We start from the raw sequence: 17,606 nt of genomic DNA on the forward strand, positions 1-17,606 counted from the left end.
TCCTTTAAGCTTCCTTTCCAAGTGACGCTAAAAGTTGGACGAAGTTTCCACCGTCTGTGAAAGTGAAGCGCTGCTGATTTTACATGTCGCCAAATCTTATGATTTATGTAACGAAATTCTATTACTGACTATTAGACACAATCATCTCCCGCTTAGTGGAAACCACTGCGCATGTCTGGGAGCTCCGAGTGCGACTGAAAGGAGGACGCGATGGGTGACGACAGTAATTAGTAGGTCACGTTAATACTTGGATTTACAGCGCCTTGTTAAGTCCCTGAACTTCATATTTTAACGGGGTAAAAAAAGCGCAATGCGACTTGGATGTAACGAGTAACGGGACGGTTTTGTAGAAATGTAGTAAGTAGAAAGTACAGATACTTACTGTAAAATGTAGTGGAGTAAAAGTCGAAAGTATCCATTATTAAATATACTTAAGTAAAGTACAGATACACGAAGATTGTTGTAGGAGCCATATGTACATCTTTGAAAAAGATAAGCATGTTGTTAAGCTTATGACGTGGTGCCTTTTGATTGGTTTTGGAATATTTGTTTTATCAAAGAAAAAAGGACTTGCTCTTTTAGAAGTTTGGCACCTTAGGAGAAACACAGTCTTTTGACCGTCACTTTATTTGTTTTGAATCTGTTTGTTATTTTTATTTCTTTTAAGTTCAGTAAAGACCTAGAAAATACCGTCGGATTCAAGACCTCCTTTTTTAAGAAGAAAGTGTCGCGTTCGAAAGAGCTTTAAGGGGCTAAACTAGTGAGGCTTGCCGCACTTACAATTGTACTTAAGTTTCACAACACAGAAAAATAAACGTCATTTTTGTATTTTGAAGGGAGTTGGTCACAGGGAGTTAATTTTAAAAAACTTACAGAAAAAAGAGGAGCAAAGTGAATCAATGATCTACAACTAAAAACAGGAGGAGTGAAAACTAACAATGGCAGAGTTTGCAGCGCCGAGTTTCTAACAGGTAACGATCCATGGTTTAAATTGTATTTTAGATGTTTTATTGGACAGTTACTTAGAAAGACAAGCATTCATATGTAAGGTAAGATATGATTTTTATTAATGTTGTTCCTAACTAGCTCAGTGCCGAATTCCTGACAGAAAATATGTTTATTCAGTGAGACTTTCATACTATAAAAAAAAGCTAAATAAATGAAACGTAACCTCCCCAGCCAATCAGACAGTGAGCTGTGACTGTTCCGGTTCATGTCCAAGTCCAACACGGGTTCTGTAGATCGGAGCCGATCGTTGACCTGCATTGGACCTGAATCCAGCAACGACTCAACATTAACGTACAACTCCAGCATGAATTTGGTTTACAGAAGCTCAATAAGTTATTTACCAGGAGATCTGAGCTCATAACTATCTGGAGGGTAAATCCTCAAGATTATAAGAGAAGTATTTTTTACCAAGATAATACGGGTCATATCCTAAATATACGCATATTTTTGTTTTAGATGCCTCGTATTTAGGGCAATAGCTACTTGCTGTGATCCATTTTGCTTTGTTTTGAACCGGAGAAATGCACTTCCAGACCTCCATCTGAATTTTGCGCATCATCTGGGTCACATGTCTGAAACCCAGCAATAGGTGAACTACAGTAAACAGCTTTACACAGGAAGTAGATTTGTTCAATGGAAGAAGTTTGCTGCACAAAAATCAACAAACCAAATAGTTTCACAAAATAAAATCCTGATCATGATGATCATAAATACATTCAGGGTGTGTAGCTGGACAATGTGCCAAGTATATTTATAGAACTTCATTAACTATTGGAGTCCAATTGTAAGCAGGAATAATAAATCCCATTTAGCACAAATACATATTTAACTCATGGCAAGCTTGCCGAAAACATTTCACATTGTATCTCAACCATTATATGTTTGAACATAACAAAAAACGAAAGTTACGATTGTAACTACGGTTCTATTTCGTCCCTACTGACTGCCAGAGACGGTGCTTAAAGCACTGGATGATCACTCTTGTGCATGTACAGGTTGAGAATCTTATCCCAACATGGTCACCTGTGACCCCCGGTGACACCGGTAAGTCTATATAGTCACGTGACAATGACAGCTCAGTCCCTTACTCTTCTCTCAAAACACGATAATTCCAAGTCACCGAGCGCTCTGGTGGTCATCCGGGATTTATAGAACCGTAGTTACAGTTCTATTTGACCCCTACTGGCCGCCAGAGATGGTGCTTAAAGCACTGGGTGACGATTACCAACAGAGTCCTGAGGAATCACACACAGAAAAGAAACAACCCCGAAAACATGCCCACCTCAAAGGTTGATGATGAGCGCTGGGATATGATCGCCTCCAATGGGTGAAAGGCGGCCAAGTTAACCCTGTAAAAGCTAGCAAAGGTATTTGGGGATGACCAAGAGGCTGCTGCACATACAGCCTCCAGAGTGACCTCAGTCAGCGGCCCATGACACACTAATGCACCTGGTGGAATGGCACCGTACACCAGCAGGGGGTTGGCGGCCCTGTAGAACGTACGCTTGTTCCACCACGTCCACAATCCAACATGCAAGACGCTGTTTGGAAAGGGCCTTCCTCTGGCGGGGTCCTGCGTAGCAAACAGACTATCAGACTGCTGCAGAGAAGCTGTGAGTCTGACATGCTTCCAGTTTCCAAACAGACCAGAGAGGCTCATCAGGCCCACCTGTATTAAAACGACCAAGCTGGAGGGGCACAGAGTGGCTCGCAGATGAGGCCACCTTAGGGAGAAACGCAACATCAGGCCAAAGAGTAGCGCCCGCACCAGCTGGGTTCCAACGGCAACAGGACACGTGAACAGACAACGCATGTAGTTCACCCACCAGCTTCTTAAGACATGGGCAGGAGAAAAGCTCTTTTTCAACATCACTCAAGGCTCACCTCTGCCAAAGGTTCAAATGGAGGAGATCGCAGGGCAGCAGGAACGAGAGAGAGGCCCACACAGGCGCGACAGGGCGTGTGGGAGGGTACAAACATTGTGCACCTCTCAGAAACAAACATCCCTGTTACGGCCTATCATCTCTCCACTCACCACCGTATGCCAGCAAGAGATGGCAGCAACATAAACTTTCAGAGTGGATGAAGACCGACCTTGAGAAAGCAGTGCTTGAAGGAAGGTTAAAATAACAGAAACAGGACAGTGTTCAGGGTCCTCTTGTCTTGCATGACACCAGCTGCTAAAAACCTTCCACTAATGGGTGTACACCAGTTGTGTGGAAGGGGCCCTGGCATTAGTATTGTATGTCTGATGTCTCCGTCATACTCTGAGAAGGAGACGTTGGGCCCCATAGCAGCCAAACCCAAAGTTGGAGGCGACTGGAATTGGGATGCAGGATCTGACCCCCCAGCTGTGACAGAAGGTACTTCCTGTGGGGAAGAGGTATGGGGAGCTGCAACAGAGCCTGTGCAGCAGTGGAAACCAGGTTCTCCCTGGCCACCAGGGGGCCACTAGAAGGACCTGATGCCCCTCCTGAAGCACCCTCAGGAGTGTTGGACCTATTGGGGGAAGCGGCGGAAAAGCGTAGTGCACCACTCTCGGCCAGTTGTGTGCCAGTGTGTCCTGACCCAGGGGACTGGCATGTGTCGTCTCTTCGGACCCAAGGAGCCACAGCTGCTTTGCCGTACCTCTCCCAAATTACCCTCACTACCTCCAGGTGGAACCTCCACTCCCCTGGTGGCGGGTGTCCCCAAGACAGAATATCGGCCAGAACATTCTGCACCCCTGGAATGTGGGCTGCCACAGGCTGGCAAAAAGAGGGGCTGCCCAGGTCAAGAGCTTCTGGGTCAACCTCAGCAATGTTATCGACAGTGTTCCCCCTAGATCAGTGTGACTTCTGCTGTTGTTTTTGAGAAACCAGTTCAGATATGCGTGGCTTCACCTTGGCAAGTGTTACTCTCATGTCATTTTCACAGCAAAGTCTGTTCCTTTTCTTTGTTTTTATGTCCAGCATCCTCGAAAAGGATTGTTCGCAGAGATATGTTGTAACAAATGGTACAAAAAATTCCAGGGCTTTCTTAGCAATAATTGGGTACTTTTCCAACTGTCGACACCAAAACGTTGAGTGTTGTTGTTCTGAAGAGTTGCTGTTGAACCTGGCTCTGCTGAATTTCAATGATTTCGTCGAGATTCGCCATCTTTAATGGCGCTGGTTTTATGAGTGTTTCACCGATGGTGTGCGGCTTGCCCTGCTTTGCGATCAGGTAAGCAACTTCGTACGATGCGGCAAGGGTCGGTTTGTTCATGGGTACAAATCCAAGAGCAGGCAGAGTGGCCCTTTCATCGAATCTGGCTCTTTTCACCTTGAATTCAGCAAGCGTTGTGTTCTTGTATTCCCCATCTCCATGCAGCTTCAAGAAGTGTTCCTTCAGTTTTGCCAGTGCGAGACTAGAGTTGCTCAACTTGACATTGCAAATCATGCAGAGAGGACGCTGACTCCCATCACTTCCATGATGCATATGAATCCATATTGTACATATTCGTCCGACCACTTTCTTTTTTTGCTTGACATAGTTAATATGGTTTAAATCATTAAGAAAGAAACCACACAGTGACTACTGAGTACGCTAAATTCCCCGCAGCACTGATTGGCCAATTAATGTAACATGATCACCTGCAGCAAGTGATGGCCAAGCGGGGCGTGTCATGACGAATTTACGTAATTGATCAAATTAATGTTACAAAAATATTCGTGGCGAGGCTCCGCCGAACCCCAGAGACCGACTCACCGAACCCCTAGGGTTCGATCGAACCCCGGTTAAGAACCACTGCCCTAGATGGTTGATATGAAAAACCACTGAAGTATTGTCTGACCGCACCAGAACATGCCTTCGGCGCAGGCCTGGGAGGAAGTGTTGCAAAGCCTCGAACTCCAAAGCATTGATGTGCTGCAGTTTTTCCCACGGACACCATGTCCCCCGGGCAATCTGTTGCTGCCACAATGCGTAATGTGCATGTGTCTGCAGTCACTTGAGCTTCTGTGGGCGCACAGATGAGCCAATCGTCCAAGTAGGGCAGGATCTTCAACCCTCTGGCCTGCAGAAGTCACAGGGCCACAGTCACGCACCGAGTGAACACACGTGGGGACAGATAACGACCAAATGGAAGAACTGAACTGAAAATGCTTGCCCTGAAAGGCAAAGCGGAGAAACTGCCAATGATGTGGTGTAATCGGGACATGAAAGTATGCGTCCCTCAAGTCGACCAAGGTGAACCAGTCGCCTGGGGAGATTGTCTGAAGCACATCCCTGATGCTCAACATGTGAAAAGGGAAACAGGGCGGGAGGGTTGCTGAGTGAACTGCCTGGGTTGAAAGGCGACCTGAGTCCGATCCCTGAGTAGATCCCACTGGCCATGAGCGGGCCTTGCATCAGGCCGTGGCTGCCCCACAGAGGGAGTAGTCAGGGCTGGATACATGCATGAAAGAGATGCAGAGGCATTCCCAGCAGGACGCTGCAATCGTCTGCGATAACGGCCGACCAACTGCTGCCTGGTACGAGAAGCCTGGGCCGACCGCGCCAAACAACTGGAAGGCTCATCAGGGCTCATCAGTCAGATATTCTTTCTTCTTCTACTGTTATGTTTTTTTCTCTAATGTCTAAACCACAGAGTGTAAACCCCACGCCACCTACTGGAGGTTTCTGGTAGCAAATGAAAACCCTGAATTAAAAAAAGAAACCGATTTTCTGGTGCAGTAGAAACAAGAAATATGAAACATTAACAATACCATTACCCACACATACTCATAAATCAGCGAAAAAAACATTTTTATTTCATCTAAATTCACTTTGATGTTTAACTTTAAAAACGATTCAACACAATTAGAAAACAAGAAGTTCTATTGGTTCCCACAATTATTAGTGATTGTGTATTGATCGGTTTATTGATCTAGTATTGATCGGTTTGTGTGTCCGTTCCTCTCAGGCTATCGCTCCGTCCCACTGAAGAACGGCTACAATGAGAAACTGGATCTGGCCGCTTTGCTCGTCTACATCAATGTTCAGCAGGCGGGGGTGAGTCAGTCAGTCAGTCAGTCAGTGAGCGCGCTCAACTTGCAGCTTCCTGCGTAACCTTTGACCCTGCGACCCATCCAGAGAGCCGAGGAGGAGCTGTACTCGTCATCCAGCCAGCTGAGGAAGAAGCAGGTGGAGCACAGCGAGCCCTTCCTGTATGACACGCACAGCAACCTGCAGCGCGCCGCGGTGCCGGCCCAGCACGGCCAGCTGGTCCGCGAGTCCAGCGAGAGACACAGGTACCTGGTCTCCATGTGTTCCTCTGCGGCTCTCGCCCTGCGCTCTCCTCTCCTTCATGTGGGAATTTATCCAGATTCTGTCTCAATTTTAATTTTTTATTTTTGTTTAATTACAGCCAATAGTGACACAGTGTGGCGTTATTTAAAATGATGCCCGTCAGACGCAGTATGATAAGCAACTACTGGGGTAAAGTTAGCATTCCTGCGTTTCCTCTGTAGACTCCAGTACAGAACAGACCTGATGACGTCAGGCGTGAAAAAATGGTGACCGCCATGGTTGAAAAATATTTCAAGAGGTGTTTTTGAAGTAATTATGAGTTCTGGCGAATCACAAACAGCAGATTTTTAGTTAATAGGTAAATTGCAACATATGTTGGCAACATATTCAACTAGTCCTGGATCCTTTTAAAGATTTTACGTCCTCCTGATTTTCTCTCATGAAGGTTAAAGCAGCAATATAAAACATTTAGTAAATAAAAAATAAAATAATCAAAGTTTTTATTAATATCAGGTCAGATTCACTTATTCACTCTGCAACTTTAACTCTTATTTGTCTTCAGGTCAAAGGAGAAGAAGATAAACAACAGCAAGTTTTACACCTGAGGACTCACCTGTCCTCCTGTCCTGATCTTCATGGTTTGATCTTTACTTCTCTTGTCGACTGAATGGCAACAATCTGACGTTACCGACAGATAAATCCTATTTATTTAAATCAAGCCATTTTCTGGATCTGATATTTTAGCAGGTGAGGAAACGTTACTGGTGTCTCAGACAGGAAGTGTAGAATAATTCTACTTTCTGTTCTCACGATGGTATTTATTTCTTGCGATTCAATCTGCTGTTTTTTCTCCTTTACTGCCTGAAATCAGAAGAATTTAAAGTGAATATGTGTCAAGCTGAAAGTTTGGATGTTAAATGATGCAGGTGATGTTCCTGAAGCTGTTTTCCTGTGTGACTTCATCCTCATTAATAATAAATAAACGTGTGCTCCTTTCACCCGTCTTCCCTCTTTATTTTATTCTGCTCCAGATGCATTCTGGGAAACTTTGGGGCTGAATCAATTCAAACTGAAAATGTGATTTAGTTTTAATCCTAAATGAAGTTTGCACCACAGCGGTTCCTGCGTCATCTGGATTATTTTGGGGGTTTTATGATATTATGTCCTAGGGTTAGTTTAAAAATAGAACGCAGAGAATATTCAGCTGACAGAAATAAAAATCAGCTTTTCTTATAATAACACCATCAGTTCCTCCTGTCAGAGAACAGATGGAGGTCATGTGAGTCCTGCTAACTGTGAGCCGCCTGAAAACCTGATACAGACGATCAATATTCAAATATCAACATCTCCTGCATTACAACAGAAATGAATTAGCATTAAAATGTGAAACCAGGTTAGACACCAGAGGGCGCTGTTGAGTCAGTCTTCGTGTGTGTGCGTGTGTGTGTGTGTGTGTGTGTGTGTGTGAGTGGGTGGGTGTGTGTGTTATTATCCTGATATTAATGAGTTACCAGGTGAGCGGCCCCTGAGAGCCATATGGGAGGCGGCGCTGAGAGAGAGAAGCAGATAGGAGGGAGGTGACGAAACACTTGGTGTGTGTGTGTAGGTGTGTGTGTAGGTGTGTGTTCTTGCCTCCATTCGTGCCCAGCAGCAGCAGGAGGACGCTGCGCTGCTTCTTGTTCTCTGGTTTTAAACTGATCTAATTCTGCAGCTCCTGATCTGAACAGTGTGGAGTGCTGCTGTTTTTCTGAGGCGAATCTCCAGAAGAAAATAACATGGTGGACTTTCCCTCCAAGGTAACCACGGAGACCAGCTCCCCACAGCCCCAGCAGGGGGCCAGTAGGCTGCGGGGGCTGGCTTCCAGCGCCACCTCCAGGATGGACGAGTCGTTCCTGCGCAGTGTCCCGGCGGCACTGATGGCGGCTGAAACGGTAAGAACTGCTCTGACCCGGTTCCTACAGACTGAACCACCATCAGTCTCTGAACCAGAGTTAATCCATCTAAACAGACGTTTCACCTGAAAGAAGCAGCGAAACACAGAGAACGTTTATTATTCTATTATTTTAGCTACTTTAGTTCCAGAACCATGATGGTACCTGGCAGCTGAATGGCAGAAAAGACAAAGTGTGCAGCAGCAAATATCAACACATTGATCTTCCTCTGAGATGTAGATCTGATTTTCCTCTTGGGTTTTCTACAAAATGGGAAAGACAAGAGAAGCCGGTTTACTTCGAGACCTGAACAGGAAATTATTTCCATTCAGTTTGAAACTTCAGAGTAAAGTACCCATCATGCAATCGGGTTCAGGTGTTCAGGGTCCTAGTGATGGTTTCCAGTGCAGGTCTGGAATGACTGGGAACACTGGGAGGGTTGTGTGGTTCTGCATCAGCATCTCCTACTATATAGCATCTATATACTATATATATAGATGTATACATATATATACATATATATATGTATATATATGTATATATATATATCTATATATATTTATCACACCCCACAAAATATATATATATATATATATATATAATATAGTAGGAGATGCTACTACTAAGTAGTAGCATCTACTACTATAACAGTAGATGCTACTACTGTTATAGTAGTAGCATCTACAGTAGTAGATGCTACTACAGTAGCATCTACAGTAGATGCTATATATATATATATATGTATATATATATATATATATATATATATATATATATATATATATATTTTTATCACCAGACTAAAAATATATATATATATATATATATATGCTCTGCTAGCATCACTTTGAAACCAGAGTGAAACCTGAACTTGCCGGTTCTTGCCGGTTGCTGTTCTTTGCATCACTTCAGCTCTGAATGTTACTGAGGAAGATCTGCAGCAGATTCACAGAGAAATTATCACCAGACTAAAAATTAAAATGATTTCATTAATTCATCATGGTTCTGATGGTTCTGGTTCTGGTCCCCTGGCCTTCTCCTCCTGCAGCTTCTCTTCCTCTGCGCTGCAGGTGTTGGGCCTGTTGCACTGGGCTCTGATTGCCGGCGCCCCCTACTGGCACTTCCCCGCCTACGGCTGGGTGATGTTTGTGGCTGTCGCTCTGTGGATCCTCACCGTCCTCCTCTTCCTCGTCCTGCTCTTCAGCGTCCCCCAGAGGCTCTCTGCTGTTCCCTGGACCATGACGGTAGGTGAAGAGGCTCATTTCTGGGCCTTGCTGAGGTCCGGTGGTACCGGTACTGGTACCGATACAGTCAGGTAAAATCCTTGAGGTACAGAAGGTGAAGTAGTGAAGGTCCTTGTTTAGCAGAACCTGACCCGGTTCTGGTGTCGTTTGCAGGTGATGATGTATAACGGAGTGGCCGCCCTGCTCTACCTCACCGCCTTCCTGACCAACGCCGCCACAGTCTGGATGTTCAGCGCGTCCTTCCACGGACACATCGGTGCTGCCGCTGTAAGTTCTTCATTGTTCCACTGAAAGCTACGAGCTCCACAGCATGATGCTGCCGCCACCATGCCGGAGAGGCTCACTCCTCCAGGCAGCCATCTTGTCACTGTGTTTCATCTGACCATGAACCAGAAGACAGACTCCTGAAGGCCTGCAGGAGTCCGTTTCCATGGTGATGGCCATCCTACTTCCTCCATGCTAGATGAAGAAGGCGAGAGAAAACAAACTGATGTGTTTTACTCTAAAGGCTCCAGAACCCAAATTATCGCTGTGAGTCTGTAAAATGAATCTTCCTCCCATGGAAGCTCCGCGTCCAACTCGCTCCTCATCATCACTCTGAGATTTAGCTGTGTTACCATGGGAACGCTCGCTGGAACTGATGGGATCTTTGGATGTGGATCGGAGAAAGTTCCCTGCTTAGACCAAAACCCAAAGCATGGAGCAGAGACGACCTGCCAACCAGCTCCAGGCTTTGGGTCTGGACCGGACCGGGTCTGGACCGGACCGGGTCCAGCGGGCCTGGACCGGACCGGGTCTGGACTGGACCAGGTCTGGACCGGACCGGGTCCAGCGGGACCGGGTCCAGCGGGCCTGGACCGGACCGAGTCTGGACAGGACCGGGTCCAGCGGGCCTGGACCGGACCGAGTCTGGACAGGACCGGGTCCAGCGGGCCTGGACCGGACCGAGTCTGGACAGGACCGGGTCCAACGGGCCTGGACCGGACCGAGTCTGGACAGGACCGGGTCCAACGGGCCTGGACCGGACCGAAGTCTGACAGGACCGGGTCCAGCGGGCCTGGGCCGACCGGTCTGACAGGACCGGGTCCAGCGGGCCTGGGCCGGACCGAGTCTGGACAGGACCGGGTCCAACGGGCCTGGACCGGACCGGGTCTGGACAGGACCGGGTCCAGCGGGGCTGGATCCTCTCAGGATTTAAAGTTGGACATGAAAAAGTACAGATCAGGAATTTTACAGCCGCATGACGCCGTCACACCTACAGATCACCTGATCAGCTTTACTGCACCAACCGGTTAGCGACAACGCATCACTAGTTTCAGATTAAAGGTGTGAAAGCTTTAACCTTTGACCCTTTGCAGCAGGAAACCAGGGATCTGAACAGAAAATGATTCATGAGGACAATAATTAACAAGATTTCCCTGAACTCCGCCTTCAAACAGCTTCTTCTCAGATGATGGTCAGGTGAGCGAGAGACAGCAGCCAACAGGTTGAGGTCAGAGGTCAACAGTGTGGAGTCTTGCATCAACAGGGCCTGGAGAACCAACCAGCTGTTGATTGGTTGCTTCTCCAGGTGGGGACCCATCAGGGTTCCTGCTGTGCAGCTAGCAGGTCTAACCCTAACCCTGCAGGGCCGTTTGGGGAACGGCCGTGTTCTTTGGGGAACGGCCGTTCCTGCAGCCCTGGCTGCGACCGTCTCCAGATGTTTTTCCTCTCCCTGCAGTTCTTCGGAGCGGCGCTGACGCTGCTGTACGGCGCCGGAGCTTACGTGTCCTACCTGGACTGGAGGGCCAACGGAGGGGACGCCGCCACCAGCACCGTGCCCACCTAGGACCACCAGAACCAGAACCACCAGAACCAGGCTTTCACATGGACCAGAAATCATCTGAGCTCAGCAATCCGTCTAATTCTGCAGATTCGTCGTCTTGCTTTGATAGAAAAGGAAACGCTGGAAATCTTCCTCAACCCGATGGAGATCTGATCGGACCAGATCAGAACCGAACCACCAACTGGTTCAGATCTGGTCCGATTCATGTTTCGTCACAACTCCAGCTCAGGAATCATTTCTCAAACCTTTTCGACCCGTTTGGATTTTATTCTCAGATAATCCTGAAGCTGAATGCTGAGTGAAGGTTCACTCCACCGTTTACCGAATGGACCAGTTCTGTTTACAGGCAGCGACTGACCTTTGACCTGTAACCAGTTCATTACGGCTCCATGTCAGTCCAGATGCTGAAGGTTCTGGAGGAAACGGGGAATTTATCCTCCAGGATCAAAATGTTTAAATTTGAATCATAAAAACTTTTTAATTCCCAGAAATGATTTTTTTAATCTGAAATCAGAGAAACTGAATTATGTTTTAATAATTAACCACATCTTAAAGATGATCACAGCAAATTTCAGCCACTCTGAAAACTCTGTGGAAGGACGACCTCAGGCTCAGATTTTAAAATGAAATAAAAATCTATGAATAAAACCAGTAAAACAAAAGAAAGATGGCAGCTTGATGATAAAAGTTTCAATAATTTGTGTTTAGATCAAATGTTTGGTTTATTTTTCCTTCATTTTAAATGAAAATGTTTGTTTACACAAAAGGTTCTGATCCAGACCTTCATGTTTTCATTCATGTTTTCATTCAAGTTTTCATTCATGTTTTCATTCAAGTTTTCATTGTAATCAGATTTTTAAAGCTCTTTTCATGAAACATATTTACAATAAAGGTCTCTAAGCTTTCAGTCAATTTCATTTAAAAATTAATTTGAACTCATTTTTATGAGAAATCTGACAAAGATAATTTATTCACAAAATTTAAAATCGCCATGACGACCTTCAGTGAAGGAAGAGAAAATTAAGTTTCAATAAATTCAGACCAAACAAGAACTTAGATCAAACACAGATCATCCGTTCATTCATCTGTTCATCCATTCATTCATCCGTTCATTCATCCGTTCATTCATCTGTTCATCCGTTCATTCATCTGTTCATCCATTCATTCATCCGTTCATTCATCTGTTCATCCGTTCATTCATCTGTTCATCCGTTCATTCATCCGTTCATTCATCTGTTCATCCATTCATTCATCTGTTCATCCGTTCATTCATCTGTTCATCCATTCATTCATCCGTTCATTCATCCGTTCATTCATCTGTTCATCCGTTCATTCATCCGTTCATCCGTTCATTCATCCGTTCATTAATCTGTTCATCCATTCATTCATCGGTTCATCCGTTCATTCATCTGTTCATCCGTTCATTCATCCGTTCATTCATCTGTTCATTCATCTGTTCATCCGTTCATTCATCTGTTCATCCGTTCATTCATCTGTTCATCCGTTCATTTATCCGTTCATTCATCTGTTCATCCATTCATTCATTCATCTGTTCATCCGTTCATTCATCTGTTCATCCGTTCATTCATCTGTTCATCCATTCATTCATCCGTTCATTCATCTGTTCATCCATTCATTCATCTGTTCATCCGTTCATTCATCTGTTCATCCGTTCATTCATCCGTTCATTCATCTGTTCATCCGTTCATTCATCCGTTCATTCATCTGTTCATCCGTTCATTCATCCGTTCATTCATTCATTCATCTGTTCATCCTTTCATTCATCTGTTCATCCGTTCATTCATCTGTTCATCCGTTCATTCATCTGTTCATCCGTTCATTCATCTGTTCATCCATTCATTCATCCATTCATTCATCTGTTCATCCGTTCATTCATCTGTTCATCCGTTCATTCATCCGTTCATTCATCTGTTCATCCATTCATTCATCCATTCATTCATCTGTTCATCCGTTCATTCATCTGTTCATCCGTTCATTCATCCGTTCATTCATCTGTTCATCCGTTCATTCATCCGTTCATTCATCTGTTCATCCGTTCATTCATCCGTTCATTCATCTGTTCATCCGTTCATTCATCCATTCATTCATCTGTTCATCCATCACTCAGTGAGTTCTTAGTCTTGAATCAGGTCAGAGTTTCTGTCAGACTGGAAGCAGCTCCAATATGAGGACCAAGGTGGTTCTGGTGGTTCTACTGGTGTCCAGCAGAACCTGCCGGGTTTAGAGACGTCACCAGCAGATCCTGACTCGGGTCCAAACCTCGACCCTCTTTAGCCTGAAAACACAGGGGGCCCAACCAGAGGTCAGCGTCTGCAGCGTCTGTCTGCCTCCGTCCTGATTTGCTCGGATCGGCGCCGCTCCACTCACCGCTCGGTACTCGACAAACATTTCCTTGAAGGCCATGAAGTCGATGAAGGTGAGCAGCATGTCAAACATCTCCTCTGGGACTTCTTCTTTGTGCTGCCTGCAGAAGACAGAAAAAATCTTCAGCCTGCCACCTGGTGGCCGGGAAACAGAAGCACAGTTTGAGTTTCTAAGCTCAGAGCTGCCGGACGGCGTCTTTTCATGTCTAAACCAGAAATCACCATAAACACAGCAGCAGGTTAGAATCAAACATCTGGAAATTTGAATGGAAACATGAATAGGCTCCATGTCAGCTCTGATGGTTTGGCAGCTCTGAGCTTCCGTAGCTCACATCAGCAGCTGTGTGAAGCTGGCCATGTTGAATCCGGGGATCTTCTTCATCAGACATTCCTCCAGAGGTTTCTCCAGCAGCTCCACCTGCAGAGCAACGGCCAATCAGAGGCATGATGCTGCCAGCGCCAGGCCAATCAGAGGCATGATGCTGCCACTCACGTATTCGTTGAAGATCAGAGTGTAGCTCAGCTTGTTCTCATCTGACTCTTCAAACTCCAGGTAGTGCCGGTCCAAGAAGCTACGCTGGACCAGCTGGAAGTCCTCCTCTGCAGGAAACACAAACCAGTGGCTCTAACTGGGAGCTCTGGGTGTACTGGTTGCATCTGCAGGTTGAACTCAGAGTTACCCATGATGATCTCCAGGATGCAGCCGATCACCACGTCGAAAGCCGCCTCTGCTGCTGAGGAGCTGCATGGAGGACAGACATCCAGGTTCACAGACAGGAAGTGATGTCATTACACATCGTCACCAATCTGACCGGAACCACGATTCTGGAGGGTTCTGGTGTCAACAGCGACCACATATGGACCAGGTTCGGTTTTAGTGGCCTGAAAATTTTATAATCTATAAATGCTGGATGGGTGAAGAGGAATCATCAAATGAACACATGAATCAGTTCTAGCGTCTCATTTAGGATGAATCGGAACCATTTGGACCGATTCTGTTTACAGACCGAACTCCGCTGGTTCTGTTCGGGAAACCAGCTGACCCACCATGACGGAGCGAACAGTTCCTCCTCCATACGAACCGGTCCAGTCTCAGCTGGGCGGTAACACAGAGAACAGTTCAGTTACCAGTTCACGTTAAGAGATCCGATTACACCGATAGAGTTCAGTCTAAACATGGCGCTAATGTTCCGGTTCTGATGATTTTATCTGTTAGAAGACTTTAGTTTACTTACTTCCTGAACAGATCTGTTTGTGGGAGCCGTTTGGTGATCAACAAAATCTCGTTGTCAGGGAAACGGCGGTATTATGTGGGTCGCTAAATACCTTCCGGCAGAACAAGATCCCGTGGCCGTTTGGTTCCTAAGCAGAGAAAAAGATGGAAACACGTTCAGTCTGCAGATTCCTTTTAAAAACTGGTGTTTATCAATAAAATATGGAGTCGTGTAAAAGTGGAAGTGTTGATGGTTTACATTAGGAACAAAGACATCAGAACCAACTCACCCGGGCTGAGGACAACCTTGTGTGACATTCTGCCCCCCTGTGTCGGGAGCGCGAACTGCATCCAGAGAGGATCCGTTCATTTCATCTGATCAACACAGATCATCCATTCAACTTATATAGTCATATCAAGGTTGTAACCTTCGCCAGCATAACAAAATGATAAAATAAATAAATAAACGAGGTCTTCTTACATGGTTTTGTTTTGCTTTTTAATCGCCAAGAGAATTTTGTCTGTTTCCAGCTTTTGCCAATTAAGCCTTACAAATGCGCGCTGCCGACACGGAGGGAAGAGATTTTCCTACAAGACCTGGTTCCAGGCTGCTGGAGGTCCAACATGTGCTGGTCCAACACTGGGGCCGATCAGCTCACCTGGTTCTGGTTCTGGTCCAGTGGGTTTGCTGCTGTGATGCAGCATAATATCGATGGTTGAATGACAATAATGAACCGATCGTACTAATTGAATCTGCGCCTCCTAACTACAATTTCTTAAGTGAGAATAGAAAACACAAAAAAGGAGGAGGCGTGGCTTCAATATTTAATAATACCGTAAATAGTAGTAAAATTTCTTTGGGTCACTTCACCTCTTTTGAGTATCTAGGAATTGAGATTAAAGGCCTCAAACGAACTTTGACACTAACTTTATACAAAACTCCAAGATACGTGGAAAATTTCTTTACTGACCTAAATGAACTTCTATCTCTCTTATGTATTAATTATGAATGCTTAATAATTGTTGGTGATTTTAACGTTCATGTTGAAAAACCCCAAGACAGAGGGGATAAAAATCTCTAATATCTTAGAGACTTTTGGTCGAACACAACATGTCAAACAAGCAACACACTCAAGGACACACACTGGACCTGGTTATCAGTCTGGGTGTGAATATTTCCAATGTCTCTGTAACTGATGTCGCATCACTTCCTGTTATCTTTGAAAGTTCTTTATCCTTTAATCCACTTGGACAAACAGCAACCATCACAAAACGTTCTCTCACAGAAAGCACAGCAGAAACATTTCATCAAATCTACTCTTCTTCCTCACTCTTAAGCTGTAATGATGTAGATAAATTGGTAAAAGATTTTCAGTCTAAAGTTTCAGATTTCATTGATTCCATTAAAATGAAGGTTGTGTCTGCTAAGAAGAAATCTCCATGGAGAAATGCACAAACAGTTCGATCTGCAAGACAACTCAATGAAAATGTCGTAAAACTGAACTTCACGTTCATTATGACATCTATAAAGAAAAACTACGTTACTATCATTTAACTCTATGTCATGGAAGTAATGACTTTAACAACAATCTGAATGAGAAGAAATAAGAAATGTATCAAAACCTTGCAAGGCGAGAAGAGAAATACAGAGTGAAAGGGTTCTGTCAGTCTGCTCTGCCCAACAGTGGATCTGGTTTCCTTTTATAGGTTCTGGTCAGAGAAGAAAGTCTTGATTGGACCCGAGGTGTGAATCCCTGATTGTGATGAACCAACACAGATTGTCTGGCCATTCCTCTCGTTAAGGACAGGGGGTTGTTCCTTCATGCTAAAGGTGGCAGATAAGTTCTACGTTGGGGAAGTAACACTTAGTGTCCAGGATCAAGGAGCTCCTGCTGTTACTTGACTCTGCATAAGTTTTGAGAGAATAGAATAGAATTCAATTTTATTGTCGTTGCACTGTCACAAGTACAAGCAATGAAATGTAGTTTGCATCTATCCAGAAGTGCTATACAGGATATTAATATTTACATGTGTGCAAGACTAAATATAAATATAAATATGGGAGCTGAAATCCATAGAGTGGTTCTAGAGGATGTTAATCTTCTGACGGAAGAAACCAATAGAAAATATATGCTGTGAGCCCTGGTGTTGATTGCTCACAAGGTGATCACTGCAAACTGGCTGAAACCACATTCACCTACCCTAGAACAATGGGTTCAGAGACTGAGGACTGTCAACCTGATGGAAGATCTAACAGCAACCTTGAGGTTGCGGAACAACATTTGTAATAAAAAATGGTCTTCTGTAAATCTATACCTGGAGCAACAGACCTGATTTTCTGTGATAATGTAAGGAGGGAGAGGGAAAGGGGAGTTTTGGACTATGTATGTTTGAAAGTTGTATTTGTAATTATGTTGCAATGTTAAAACACATAAGTGTGGACTATGTCAAGGAATTGTTTGAATAAAAGTTCAATAAATAAATAAATATGGGAGCTATGTGCACAGACTATACAGATTATACAGATTATAAGAATGTTAGAAAATGGATTATAAATGTATTAGTGGGTTTATAATACAAGATAAATAATGGCAGATAAGATTTACAGATTGTATATGTGTGTGAGGAGAACAGTCCATGGTGTGTGTGTGTGTGTGTGTGTGTGTGAGGATAGTCCATGTGTTATTGTTGTATGAGAGGATGGAGTACAGTCCATATAGTTTATGTTTTATGTCAGGAGGCGTTCAAAAG

General features: G+C 44.7%; 3 protein-coding genes across 6 annotated transcripts in view; 2 read left to right on the forward strand and 1 right to left on the reverse strand.

The window, feature by feature from the left end:
• Nucleotides 1-7,256, forward strand: part of plcg2 (phospholipase C, gamma 2) — a 32,448-nt gene extending 25,192 nt beyond the window's left edge. The window contains exons 31-33 of the mRNA XM_044123822.1: nt 5,933-6,021; nt 6,103-6,260; nt 6,821-7,256. Coding sequence (XP_043979757.1) covers nt 5,933-6,021; nt 6,103-6,260; nt 6,821-6,863 — 290 coding nt within the window. The 3' untranslated portion in view covers nt 6,864-7,256. The remainder of the gene's footprint in view (nt 1-5,932; nt 6,022-6,102; nt 6,261-6,820) is intronic.
• Nucleotides 7,257-7,870: 614 nt separating this feature from the next.
• On the forward strand, nt 7,871-12,170 carry LOC122835092 (plasmolipin). The gene is made up of 4 exons (XM_044123834.1): nt 7,871-8,189; nt 9,260-9,433; nt 9,587-9,700; nt 11,154-12,170. The coding sequence occupies exons 1-4, from the start codon at nt 8,034-8,036 to the stop codon at nt 11,259-11,261; spliced, it is 552 nt and encodes a 183-aa protein (XP_043979769.1). The 5' UTR covers nt 7,871-8,033; the 3' UTR covers nt 11,262-12,170.
• Nucleotides 12,171-12,453: 283 nt separating this feature from the next.
• LOC122835093 (ADP-ribosylation factor-like 2 binding protein) lies at nt 12,454-15,317 on the reverse strand. 4 transcript variants are annotated; one of them, XM_044123838.1, is made up of 7 exons: nt 14,878-15,304; nt 14,690-14,738; nt 14,323-14,384; nt 14,136-14,242; nt 13,975-14,060; nt 13,647-13,743; nt 12,454-13,554 (listed from the first exon to the last, which is right to left on the reverse strand). In XM_044123838.1, the coding sequence occupies exons 2-7, from the start codon at nt 14,716-14,718 to the stop codon at nt 13,471-13,473; spliced, it is 465 nt and encodes a 154-aa protein (XP_043979773.1). In that variant the 5' UTR covers nt 14,719-14,738; nt 14,878-15,304; the 3' UTR covers nt 12,454-13,470. The 4 variants fall into 4 exon arrangements, with proteins under 4 accessions (XP_043979773.1, XP_043979774.1, XP_043979770.1 ...); XM_044123839.1 differs by lacking the exon at nt 14,878-15,304 and having other exon boundaries at nt 14,650-14,870; XM_044123835.1 differs by having other exon boundaries at nt 13,256-13,743; nt 14,878-15,317.
• Between the last annotated feature and the right edge of the window lie 2,289 nt (nt 15,318-17,606).

This window comes from Gambusia affinis, linkage group LG08 (genome assembly GCF_019740435.1).
Source record: "Gambusia affinis linkage group LG08, SWU_Gaff_1.0, whole genome shotgun sequence".
Classification (NCBI taxonomy): Eukaryota; Metazoa; Chordata; class Actinopteri; order Cyprinodontiformes; family Poeciliidae; genus Gambusia; species Gambusia affinis.